At 43.4% G+C, this 12631-nt stretch overlaps 1 protein-coding gene across 3 annotated transcripts; it reads right to left on the reverse strand.

Moving 5' to 3' along the window:
* Positions 1-1245: 1245 nt before the first annotated feature.
* LOC147881914 (tubby-like F-box protein 6) lies at positions 1246-4266 on the reverse strand. Of its 3 annotated transcripts, XM_087402069.1 has the most exons (5): positions 3463-4266; positions 2983-3347; positions 2756-2843; positions 2542-2674; positions 1246-2418 (listed from the first exon to the last, which is right to left on the reverse strand). In XM_087402069.1, the coding sequence occupies exons 2-5, from the start codon at positions 3340-3342 to the stop codon at positions 1749-1751; spliced, it is 1251 nt and encodes a 416-aa protein (XP_087258195.1). In that variant the 5' UTR covers positions 3343-3347; positions 3463-4266; the 3' UTR covers positions 1246-1748. The 3 variants fall into 3 exon arrangements, with proteins under 3 accessions (XP_087258195.1, XP_087258194.1, XP_087258196.1); XM_087402068.1 differs by having other exon boundaries at positions 2983-4266; XM_087402070.1 differs by lacking the exon at positions 3463-4266 and having other exon boundaries at positions 2785-2843; positions 2983-3060.
* Positions 4267-12631: the final 8365 nt, after the last annotated feature.

The raw sequence follows: 12631 nt of genomic DNA on the forward strand, positions 1-12631 counted from the left end.
TACGAAGTGATGCGGTACTTTTTGCCCAATCCCACCATTTTGACTGAGGCACCCACACAAGGTAAACCCCCCAAATAAGCCAAGAAATGGCCATTTTAAGCAACTCCACACCAACCACCACCAAGCCATTAGGTACCCAAGCTCCTCCAATTTGAAGTTATTTTGTGTAGATGAGACATGGACAGAGGAGAAAGGCTGTTAAGCAGGGTGGTTTTTGAAAACCAAAGCATGTTATTCGAGGCCTTTGTCAATTTTATCCTAGATATTTAGTATAAACTTATTCAAGGACTTTGGCCTGCATTTATGTCTATCCACCATCTATTCCCTTGAATGGCAAACAAGATATTGCATAGTCCCCTAGCAAGGTCAAGGTCAATGCAGACAACTCTCCACTCAACACTGTGTATATGGGCGTAATAGAGCTTTATGAAGCACGTTGCCCGTATTGTAGCCTTGAGAGATTTCTATAGAGGGTCAACCCTGGTGCAAACGGACAAAGAACAGGCATAGCCTCCAACAAGACATTCCTGTCTTTGTGCAAGGTCTTTGTGCAAGACAGCCACCTTGTTGCTTTTGTAGGCCCCAAGTTAGAACTCTGATCATTGAGGTTTAAGTCATTTTACAACTCTAATACCATTCCGAGGTGTGCTTTCTTGCAGAATTTCAACACATCATAAAAAGACAGAAAAGTTGCAGAAGCCCTGTTCACACAGCCTGAGAGCCAAAATTTGACCTACAACACATCATAAAAGGACAGAAAAGTTGCAGAAGCCTTGTTCACACAGCCTGAGAGCCAAATTTTGACCTACTAGCTAACCACTTGACTCTAATGACAGCTTGTTAATGGTGTACTGCCATTACCTCCAACTACCTTGTACGGAACTCCAGTCAGAATGTTCAATGTATGGATAGACTGTTCAAAGAGCTATGTGCAGCGATTTATGGTAGAAGGAAACTGTGGAGCATTTCAGAAGGTTTGTAACCACCAAGAAACCGAGGGATTAAACTTGCTTTGACCTTGAACCAAAATATCCTGAAGTTGGAGAGTTCATTTTCTTGTTCTGCATCCATCAAGTTTAATAGGTAGCCGATTAATTTGCAACCCCTTTTTTTTTTCCAATGAGTCTCTGCAGTTGCCAGAGGCCTTTTCAAACATAGGAGGAGAAGGGATGTTTGACAATTTGGAGCCCAAGAAAACTTGACAAATCTAGAGAACCTTGAAAACAAAGAATGAGTTGACTGAGCTTATAAGACCTCTAAATTCTGAGACTATACTGTTAAAACCACAACAAAAATAACTGTCTGCCTGCAAAAGACCACTTAGGCTCACATAAGCTGAGCTTGTGGTCAAACACTTCACATCGCTGAGCAATGAAACATTGCTTGCATGCAACTTGATTCTGGGGGCCTAGAAATAATACAGGCTTCACAAACTTTTCAGTGTGCGATGAGAGCTTCTCAGGTAGAAGCGTGCACACTCTGCATCTCACAAATACTCTTTTCAGTAAGAGTTTGAAGGTGCATTTGAAACAGGTAATGTCTATACATAGAGATTCAGCTCCGGCGACCACATGTATGATACAGCAGGGATTTCCATGTTTACCAAATGCACACTCTTGAAAGTATCCCATCTAAAAAACAACAGAGCTCCTCAGATTTGAGTCATCATAATATGTTGCTCCACCAAGAAAAAAACTATAGTGGGAAACCATGACTGTCACATCAAAGACATCAGTGCTACGTGTCTCCTATTCACATGCCAGCTTTGTGTCAAAACTGCTTAAACATATGGCGAATGCTTGGAATGCAGATAGAGGATATCGATAATCCATCGTGAAGATATCCTTGCCAATCTTTCCAAACTGTAGCAAGACCTTCTCCTGATCACTTTGAGGTACGACTTGGTTAGGTTCGATCGCTGCTACAAGTTGGAAATTCTTAACAGAAGCAACTGTAACACGTCCTCTGAAATTCAAGCACCAGCACTGCAACTGTTCATGCCACCGTGGAGCCTTGTTTTTCAAGATCAACGGCCCGACTTTGTTCTCGACCTTGCTAGCCCAGTCAAGGCTTACAGTACTGAAGTCTGAAGGAATTCCAAGTGGTTTGGAAAAAGTGATTGACGAAAACGAATCATCCAAACAGCTAGGGAGTTCGGTGGGCGTTGGGGCACTCCCACCCACTTCCATGGCTGATGCTGGAATGGAATGCAGGGTGCAGTGCATGCGCCTTGGCCCTCTTGTGCCTAGCACATTCAATTCATATGCGATGTGTGCCACATTATAACTACCAGCTGGAACTTTCGGAGATACCTGCTTTGAGCCTATACGTCTGCCTGCTCTGCTGGTTGATACCACAGCGCCATTATGTGGAGGCTGGCTATCATATATTGTGAATTTGGTCCCCAGAAAGTTGGACCTGCAATGAAGAGAGCAAAGAGCATTTGATTAGTTTTCAAAGGCTAAAAGGACTAGAGCTGGAGCAAGATTTGATCTTGTCTGCAGCACCTTGCCTGCTGACTGCCAAGGAGAAGGCACCCACCTTAACTTTCCCACATAGGTATTGGTCCCTCTGGACATATCATCTGCATTTAGAGAGATGATGTAATCTGTGCTCGTGGCTCGCCTGAATTTGCGAGCTGCCAAGAGAAACTTGCTGTTCTCGATCATCAAGGCTGCACAAACAAGGAAATCAGTGATGAAAACGCTACACGTTCAAGAGCATTAGGTGGCCTTATCGATTGATGGGAGCTTACAAGGTGAGAGGCCCAGGTAGAGAAAATACGTGGAGCTCGCCCTGTCGCGCTTGATAAAGCACTGCATCGGAGCTTCTCGAGGCCCGGGCTGCATCCACAGACAATATCAGAAGAGAAACAAGGCAGAACTCGACAGAAATCCACAAGATCCGGCAGATCACCCTTCATCTGCTCGTTAGCAAGGCTGTTATCGCAACTTGAAGAACTGCGAGGGCGACAAAATTCACCTGCTTGAGTGATATAGGGAACGTAAGCTTGCCCGATTGCTCTGGAGTTTTCACGAGCTCCTTCGTAATCTCTCTCCATGTCCTGCAGACAGCAGAACATACAACGACATCCCTGCGCGCAGGCCAAGAGCCCTCGGCAGATTCCACGCGCTGGAGCACGTCTCGGAGAAGCTCCGGAGGCAGGTTAGCCCAGCAGCCTTGTTGTGAGAGGTCGGGCAGCGTGGGCAAAACATCAAGGACGGCGCTCTGGGAGCGAACTCTACTGTGATAGAATTTGACGTCGAAAGTGCGTCGGGAGATACTGCCGATGCCGTCTTTGATGTCTTTGAAATCGGGAACGAAGCTTTTGAGGGGAGGCATCGATGCTGGAGGCAAGATTCAGCTGAGGGATGATGCTGGAGATGAAATTGGGTGCATCAAAGCGATGCGAATCCGATGCTCGCGAAGACAGAGAGAGAGAGATTGTCGTAGAAGGGGTACCTTCAAGTGCTCAAGATCTGCTCAGCTGCAACTCTGTGGAGCTCCATAGCCAATCCTCGCAATGACCTCACGATCATACTCTCTCTCTCTCTCTTTCTCTCTCGCTCAGAACTCTACCTCCTCCCACTCCTTCCTCGAATGCATCCCTCCCTTCCCCTCCTCAATTTCAAGCTTTCCCTCGCCTCCTCAATTCCACGCTTTCCCTCGCCTTATCAGTTACCTCTAGAGAACATTTCCCACTCGCCTCGATCATCCACGCCTCTCTCTCTTCTCCAACCAATTTCCTATACCTCGGTCTCTCTTCGTTTCTTCCTCCTGAACTATACACAGCCGCGTCTTTGTGGGCGCGCCTCTTTGTAGGGTTCCGTCGCAGCCTCCGCCCCGCTGGGCCCTGTCCCCGCAACCTTCCCTCAGTCTACCCGCTGCTGGCCCCTTCCGTTTTCGTTCTCTCTCCCCGTCTTGTCTTCTCCGCCCAATCTTTCAAGTCCTCTTCTCTCTCTTTCTCTCTCTCTCTCTCTCTCTCTCGCCTTTCCTCCTCTGACTCCGCCCCTGAGCTCTCCTTCCAGCCCGTCTCGCGCTCTCTCTTTTTGCGCCGCTGTTTCGTACAGTGACACACACTCGCTCTCGCTTGATCTGATGAGCCCGGTCTCTACACCATGCGTGTTTCCTTCACCTTCACCCCTGGGGTGCTGTGTCGGAATCTTTACAAACGCCTAGCCTATCGCATTGCAGACTTGTCACTCCAGAGTCGAGGGTCCCAAGTTCCAACGCCTTCCCAATCGCAGAATCCAACACAACGCAGCCACGAGCAAGGCCCCTGAAGACTGCGGTTTCTCACACGTGTGACCCCTCCCACTTGTCATGTCCACGTGGTTTGACATAGTTGCCGCGTGGCCCTCAGATCCGGCATCCCGAGTTGCCTCAGCCACCGTCCGATCTTTCTGAATCCGACGGTCCCATCCCCGTCAACGGGCCCGCTCCTACATTTTCAAAATATTCCTTTATTTAATCTATTTCTTTAACCTTTCCAACGGATAGGATTGTCAGCTTTTAAATTGTAATTAATATTTACGGAAAAAAAGATCTCCACACGTCGTGACTCTCCTCATGAACCCACGGTCAATGCCTAGGTTCTTGGAGGCTCTCACAAAATTCGAGAGCACTTTGAAGCGCCACCAATGTGCACATTGGCACCTAAAAGGGACTAGCGCACCATGGGCACCACCCACAGATCATGGACAGGCAAGATTGCCGGCCCATGGCCTAGATGCATTCGAAGTGTTTTGGGCATGAGTTGTCTGATGTTGATCAGGAGGTGGGGTGGGAGCTGCAGCAACAGCAGTTGATAGTGATCGGGTTCAAGCATCATCATCAGAGCCTCAACCTCCTCTTTATGATGAGGCTGGTGAATTTGCTGAGCTAGAGCATGAAGCTACTGAGGACACTGGAATAGGTTCACTTTTGGAGGATACATTTGGAGCACCACAGCGCCATTTCCTCACCAGCCAAATAGGACTAGCATTGGGCTGAAGTGCCTTCAATGTTCTCAAGCTGGTACAGACCTCGATGGGCAAGCTAATAAAAAATGCCTAGCTCTCACACACAAGCTCCCTGCAAGTACCCAAACACCTATTAAATGCTTCAAGCTAGTTGACCAATTACACCATGTGAACACAATAATGGTGATGGCACGAACTGCACATTTTTTGCTTGTGTACGCAAGCCCTTATAGCGAGTGCACAGTGGCATTGCACAAAGCACACACAAAGATATTCCATAGTTATGAGGATTCAGAGTCACAGACATTCCAGAGAGTAGTTCGAAGGCAAGGAGATCTCTTAGAATAGCACCAACCGTGAATGGTTCAGATCCAAATGATTGTTGGATCCTCTCTCTCTCTCTCTCTCTCTCTCTCTCTCTCTCTCTCTCTCTCATGCACGCGCACACACATGTGGCTCGATCTTTGGTTGATGCGAGCAATTAGATGCCCTTTCTATATCCTAATGTAGCTTCATTAAAACTAGTCACCCTCACACCTGCTAGTTTTCATCTAGTCTCATTGCCATGGCTTCACTTGCTTAGTTGAAAGAGCTTTCATCTACTCGCACAAATTGTAGCTTCGTTAGCTTATTAGGAGAACTTGTCAAGTTTTATACCTAGTAGATGGTTGCAAGCATCTACACACGTGCAGACACGTAGAAGACAAACACTTTGGGATGACAAGAGCTTTATGTTGACTCCACCTACTTCGTAGGATAATGGAAACCAATAGAAATGGAATTACCTTGCTAATGCTCTAACATAAGTGAACAAGTTATTAATTTAACATAATGGGATTACCTTACTAATGCTTCAACATGAGTTATTAACTTAAATGTAGGTGGGAATAAGCCCTAAAGCCCAAGTTCTATACATGGTGGATGGTTGCACAAGGATTGTACTAAATTGTCTTTCACGGGTCTTTGTTAGTCCAAGCTATCCTCCAACTTCCACTTTTACATCTTTAGTATACAATTTTCAAGCCCTAAGGGAGCTTCAAAAATACTTTTCATGCATGTTCGTATACCAAACTATTATTGAGTCGTAGCATATGAGAAGTACATAGTATTTGGTTGCAACACCTCACATGCATGAGTCCTTTTCGCATGCCAAACTATCTTTAGATTTTGAAAGGTGCATGAGGATTTACGTTTCACACCTCACATGTGGAAACAAAACATTGACATCTTAAATTGACTTTACACATTATCACAACACGCGTTGCAAACATTTTTATAACTAATGATTCTTCAATCTTTAGAGTTTTTCCCCATGGCGGCCCTAGCTTCCTATGTCCTTGACAAGTTTCACATTGTGCATACAATTCTTTGGGAGTTGGTATGTAGCTCATGATGTAGCAAAAAGAAAGAGTTGTTCTTGCATTGAAAAAGTTTTCCTACTCATAAAATCACTTTGAGTTATCCACTCCCTCTTTGAGTGAACCATATATAAGAATAGTCAACAATTCTTAATATGTCAAAGGATATAATCTCATTGTGATTGAACCATGTTGGAATAGTCAACACTTCGTGTTAGAGTATGTAGCACTAGTACAATGCACTATGTCACCCTTTCTATCATGCATCATAAAGTTGTATAAGCCCAATATGAACTAAAATTGTGAGTGAACCATATTGGAATAGTCAACACTTCGTGTCAAAGTGTGTAACCTCACGGTAAAGCACTAGCTTATCAGCTTTTCTACCATGCATTATCATACGTTGTATAAGCCCAATATGCACTAAAATTGGGCCATGAATTATTTCTACGTACAACGATACATTGATCAGCCATAGATGCTCACCATGGACAAGCATTAAATTTCTAACTTAGCTATTCATTTTTTGTTAACCCATATCTCTAGTGTATGCCAATGACAAAGGAAAGAATACCAATGGCTATGAAATAGATCTACTTTTGAATGGTCATCATTATCTTAATGATACACTTGCTATAAAAAACATCAAATGTAAATTTATACTTTGTCTGAACAAGGCCATCCATTATGAAATTATTCAAAATTGATAAAGATGGTAAAGAACTTTGCCACATGGCATTATACCACATGATATTGGAATGACATTATACCACATAGTAAAGAACTAATTTGTAGCATATTGCTTTTGCCTCCCTAGAAGGTTTGCTAATCATTTGGTCAACGTTCTCCCATTTCCCCAACAAGGTGCATTGGTGGATGAGAGAATGGCACATGATATGTCCCTTCTTTTTGTGTCCAAGTGTCTATCAATCTACATTTGGAAAAATTGTTTAGTCTACATGCCTATCTAAAGAAGAGATTGAAGAGTAATTTATTAATGGCAATATTCCTCTCGTAAGAAAAAAAGGCAATAACCATCTCAAATGCAACGGTAATACCTTGACATTAAAGATTTACTTACATTAAGACTTGTGAAGAGTTGTAGAAATATAACGATATTAATTTGTATAGATTAAATAAAGCATGTATAGCCCTTGTCCTCAAAGTAACGTCAAAAGATATGATGCCTGAACTCATCAGTCTGAATTATATCAAGCTTAAAGACTTGACAACACACCATAGAGTTGTAACAAGCATAGCCTTGTAGGTTCTAACTAAAGCGTGTCAATATTTTTGATATGTGGCAATTTAGTAGAGCCATGGGCTCAAGGGCCCCAAGCCTGAGTCACGCAGCCACTCCATGGACCTCCACCCCTCATAATGGATCCAAGGTAATGAGGTCTCTATCACAAAAGGCTTTATAGCACCCACTTTGCTTTATGGGATTATTCCCTTGACGAATTTGCCACTTATCATTCAAAAGTGACATTCTCTTAGCCCTCTCCTTCTTTCCACACCATGCACTCATAATTGTGTGCATTCCAATAGCCCCCCTCAATCATGAGTTGGGTTTTAACTACTGTCGACTTCTTGCTCATGTGCTCTCTTTGCAATCCACAGGTTCAATTCATCATTTTTGATTCACGTTATGGCTTTGTTGATCCCTCAACTTTCACTGCATGTGAATCTTCCATTGCATATTGATAAATCCTTTGGCACATTCCTTCTGGCTTTTCACTTTGGAGGACTTTCAATTGTTTGCACATTTCAATTTGTGTGAGTTTCGTAACCTTGGGAGAGAGGGGCCTTAAGGGCCATGTTTTTCTCCCATTCCTTTATTCTTCCTTCCAATTATATGTATGTCTAGGTTTTCTTTACGTATCTTCTTTTTTGTACATGTGTCATGCTCTTGTGGTTGGTTGTCTACTCTGAGCTGTGTCGAATTTTCCATGTGGCACTTTCTTGTGCTGCTTTCCACTGCTACTAACTACCACACATTACATTCTTGCCCGTTGGCTCTTGCTATGCCAGTTTCTTGCAGTACTTGCTGCACTATCGCCACTTTGATGGATCCGGTCCTCTAGTCTAACGAGCTGCACCTTGCGGTAGTCTACATTTACAAACAGGCTTCTTCTAGCCACACTTCTGCAGACTTATGAGATCTGCACTATTGCTTTGGTTGTAGCAGCTTTGTTCTTTTTCGCATTAGTAGCTTTGGAATTGCTCTACATTCCACGACCAGCCTATTTCATCAGACTATAGGGTCCATAAAATGCTCTACTCAGTGTAGTCACTCGGCTCACAACTCTTCTAAACCTTTGTGCTGTCATACTTTAACACCCACTAGCACCTATATACGTGTGTGGTCCCCGTTTGCTAGTCTGCCAACTTCCTGTGGACTACTCTCTAGCCTTGCCATTGTTTGTCGGCCATTAATTTGTGTGGCGACCTTTCTTGTCTATCTTTGGATTTTACAATGCCACGTGTTGCTCGTGCTATCTTGACTGCAGCCTTCTGGTCCATGTTTTAGCTGTCAAGATAGCATGAGAAGGCTGCAGCTAAAATTGGACAACCTTCTGGTCCATGTTTTAGCCTTCTGTCCAATTTTAGTTGCAGCCTTCTGGTCCATGTTGCCATGTATTGGGACTTTGCCACGTGCTGAGTGCCAAATTACAAGTAATCTGCCCAATGCTCTGCTGCTACATGGCGATGCACATTGCATTGCTCACCTTAACCCATGGGCAATCCGAGGTGCATGGATGATTTTTTTAGCTTAGTTTCATTAAGAAGCTAGACTTTTATATTGGCATCGAAAGTTTTAACGCCCTAATAAAAATACATGGTTGAAACATTCGCCAGGATTTGAAACTTTTATGCAAAAAAATTTAAAGTTTTGTGAGGATTTACATTTTTCCCTTCAAAATTCAAAAGAAAATATATTAAAAAGTACTACATTCTACCAATATTGTGAAACTAAAAAAATGAGCTTGAAAACTTTCATCAAGATTTTATATTAATATATAAGCATAGCTTTGATAAAAACATCCCTGCTGAGGTGGTTCTGATACCATGTCAATATTTTTTACGTGTGGTAATTCAGTGGAGCTTTGTGCTCAGGGGGCCTAACCCTAAGTCACCTAGCCACTCCATGGACCTCCACCCCTTCAAATGGATCTGGGATAATGAGGTCTCTATCACACAAGGCTTTATATGCCTTGCTATTTGGGAACCCATTTTGCTTATGTGATTATGCCCTTCACATATTTGCCACGTGTCATTCAATGGTGAAGTTCTATTAGCCTTGTCCTTCTTTGCACACCATGCACTAATGATTGCACAAATTTCCAACAAAGCATATGTATAACAACTAGTAATGAGACTTGTATGTGGCTATCATTCAAAACTTCACTTCGAAGGACAATTCTTGTGCTAATCATACACCAAACCATCTCCATCAATGATCCATAAATGTCATATCCCTCCTCTAGTAGAGTGTCACCATGTTGAAGAGTGATGCACTATCTAATTAGATACCTTGCAATTCTCCCTATCTAACATGTATGTCTCCCTTAATAATGAAGCACTTTAGATCCTCCATGTGTAGGAGTATGCATGAGCCCTAATACATCACTTCTCACAAAGCCACAAAATTCCCTTATAGCAGCTATGCACACAACAACCCACCGCAAAGCAATCCAATGCACCTTACTAACATTAGAACTTTCAAGTGGGTTGCTTTGTGCATAGCTGCTAACTTTGTACTTCCAATGCCAAAAATTGTATGTGACACTTTATTACTCATTAGGGGAGAATTGGGGTCTCAAAAGGGCCTCCAATTAGTGTTTCCTAATTTCAAGGGATTAGAGAGTGATTTGAGCTGTACCAATGAGAGTGTTAGAAGGTGTGGGGCAATGGTATGTTGAGGTAGAGGGTGGGCAAGCCTACAAAGAGCCCCTATTGGTTGCACCCCTTATAGTAGGGACCACCCAAACCATCCCCCCCCCCCTTAACCCATGTTTGACCCTCCTACCAGGTGCACCTCCCCCAGATGAGCCCAATATTGCCTTCAATGGGATGGTAGGGCCCTTCTAGAGAATTTTTCTTCTCCCCTCCCTCTTTCTAGGCCTCTGCCCGTCCAGCCTGCCAAATCACTCCATTTGAACCAAATCCCATGCATTTTCCCTCTTCCCCCTCTTTCTCTGATCCCTCCTGCTCTTACCTGCTTGCTATAGCTCCTCTCTCTCTCTCTCTCTCTCTCTCTCTCTCTCTTGTGCCTTTGTTGGAGCTGCTCTGTCCCTCTCCTTCTCCCTTTCCTGTGCCTCTGTTGCTGCTGCTCCTGTCCCTCTCCTTCTCCCTCTTTTGTGCCTCTGTTGGAGCTGCTCTGTCCCTCTCCTTCTCCCTCTCCTGTGCCTCTATTGCTACTGCTCTTTCCCTCTCCTTCTCCCTCTTTTGTGCCTCTGTTGGAGCTGCATTGCCTTGTGTAGGAGTCCCATTCTTGCTGTTGCAACCTCTACAAGCATGGTGAGGAGCAAGGCTACAAGACCACACAATGTTGTGACCTCTTGTGTCTTCCACAACACTAGAAATGCATTGGATGAGTGGATCCCTTGCACCTACAGCTTAAATAACTGGAGAGTGATGAAAGGATCGGCCAAAGGTTCCACATAAGCTTCCCAAGAGCAAGAGAGGTGACATCTTGCATGAGTGGAAGGGGTGCATCTTGAAGTTCAAGTTTGGGAAGAAAGGATGGCTCGCAAAAGTGCAACATGTTTACATGGGAAAAGATATGCAGCTTCCTCCATCATTCAATCAATCTAGGATACCATCACACTATGAGCCTTTCTATCTATGTAACTTTTTCACCTGTAAGTGTAATGAGTCCATTTGGAAATTTTGTGTTTGGTTTCTAAGAGCTCTTATTCATGGTGGTAGATGTTTTCCCTTCGGACTTCGAGGAGTGGGAACCTGTTGAATCCTTCATAGGCAAGTTCACTGCGATTCATGAGTATTTAGGTAAGCAAATGCATGTCGGGGAGAAGTTGGCCTCCTTGCAAATGAAGAATGTGTATTGGTATAATGCAACATACATCACTCCAATGTCATCATCAACAAGCTATGGCTGTTTGCAAACCATTGCACCACCACAACTTCAAGACATGGGATTGCAGCAATGTGGACTCGAGGACATTGCAATCGTACAAGGACAAGATTGCAAATGATGTGGGCATGGCCATGAAGTTTACATTTGGATCCAAATGGGCAAGGTTATCTTGGTTTATGCCTCGGCACATATTTGCTTTTCAAAATATACATATGCATAGAACAAAAACTATGTGGTCCTGCAAGCGTGTAGATGAAAATGCTCTTGAAGATTTACTTAGGATGAATTGGGGAACCAAGTTAGGCGACCAAAAGGGTGATGTGTTTCAATGTCACGCATGTAAAGACAATGTGGTTATTAGATACCATTTGTCACGCCTGATGTTGTATTTAGCTTTTCAGTACAGGCGCTGGAAGAAAACAAATGGCCAGTGGCTTCCCCTAGACTCTAATGATGAAGACAATACGGGGGTAAGTTTGTCTATTGATGTTGAAGAGGGAGATGTCAAGAATGTGAATGTCACATCGCAATGGACTCTAAGGGATGTGCGAGAACACCTATTGGTAATGGAGGACGGCATGTCAGAGTCCTTCTACTTTACCTTAAATGGTGGTAAGGTCAGCCGTCGTGTGGAGAAGTGTATGCATAGTGCCAATTTCATTCCTCCTGCAACTTTGAAGATTGCTAACAATGTGTTTGACTAGTGCAACATTTAACTTTTTGTCTGTCAAATCCTAGTTATTGCTTCAAAAGATGATGGACAATTAAATTAAAATGTTATTTCTTTTAATATTTTCTCCTTTCAGTTCATGGTAAATGTTTTTCAAAAAATTTGGGGATTTTATGATTAATTTTAATTTTTAGGGTTTTGATATATACTAAGGGGTAAGAGCCCTTTTTACATCACATTCTCACTTTCACGTTTAGAGAGCCATAGAAACTCCCATCCTCAAAAGTTACTCCCTCCATCAACTAGCTATTTGCCATGGATTCAGCTAGAACTGCGTTCCATGACTTCATCTCACGAACTGCAGTTGCAAATCGTGAGGAAGAGCTATTTTTAGTGTTTGATAGGACTTTAGATGTCCTAGGCACATATATGCGAGCCAAGGATGACTTCTTAGATCTCATCCTTTACATGCAAGATAATTTCTCAAATTTTGCTTATATACTTGACCACTCTTCAAAGAGATGGGTTCCCATAGATTACA

The sequence above is a fragment of the Dipteris shenzhenensis genome, chromosome 30 (genome assembly GCF_047967505.1).
Source record: "Dipteris shenzhenensis isolate YYH24624 ecotype China chromosome 30, Dip_SZ_1.0, whole genome shotgun sequence".
In the NCBI taxonomy this organism is placed as follows: Eukaryota; Viridiplantae; Streptophyta; class Polypodiopsida; order Gleicheniales; family Dipteridaceae; genus Dipteris; species Dipteris shenzhenensis.

Bases quoted from the DNA above. Each gene is read 5' to 3' on its own strand.
- LOC147881914 (XM_087402069.1), bottom strand. From the start codon at position 3,342: ATGCCTCCCCTCAAAAGCTTCGTTCCCGATTTCAAAGACATCAAAGAC. The intron at 2,844-2,982 runs GTGAATTTTGTC...CTGTGGATGCAG, and splicing joins TCCCTATATCACTCAAGCAG to CCCGGGCCTCGAGAAGCTCC. The intron at 2,675-2,755 runs GTAAGCTCCCAT...TTGTTTGTGCAG, and splicing joins CTACCTGGGCCTCTCACCTT to CCTTGATGATCGAGAACAGC.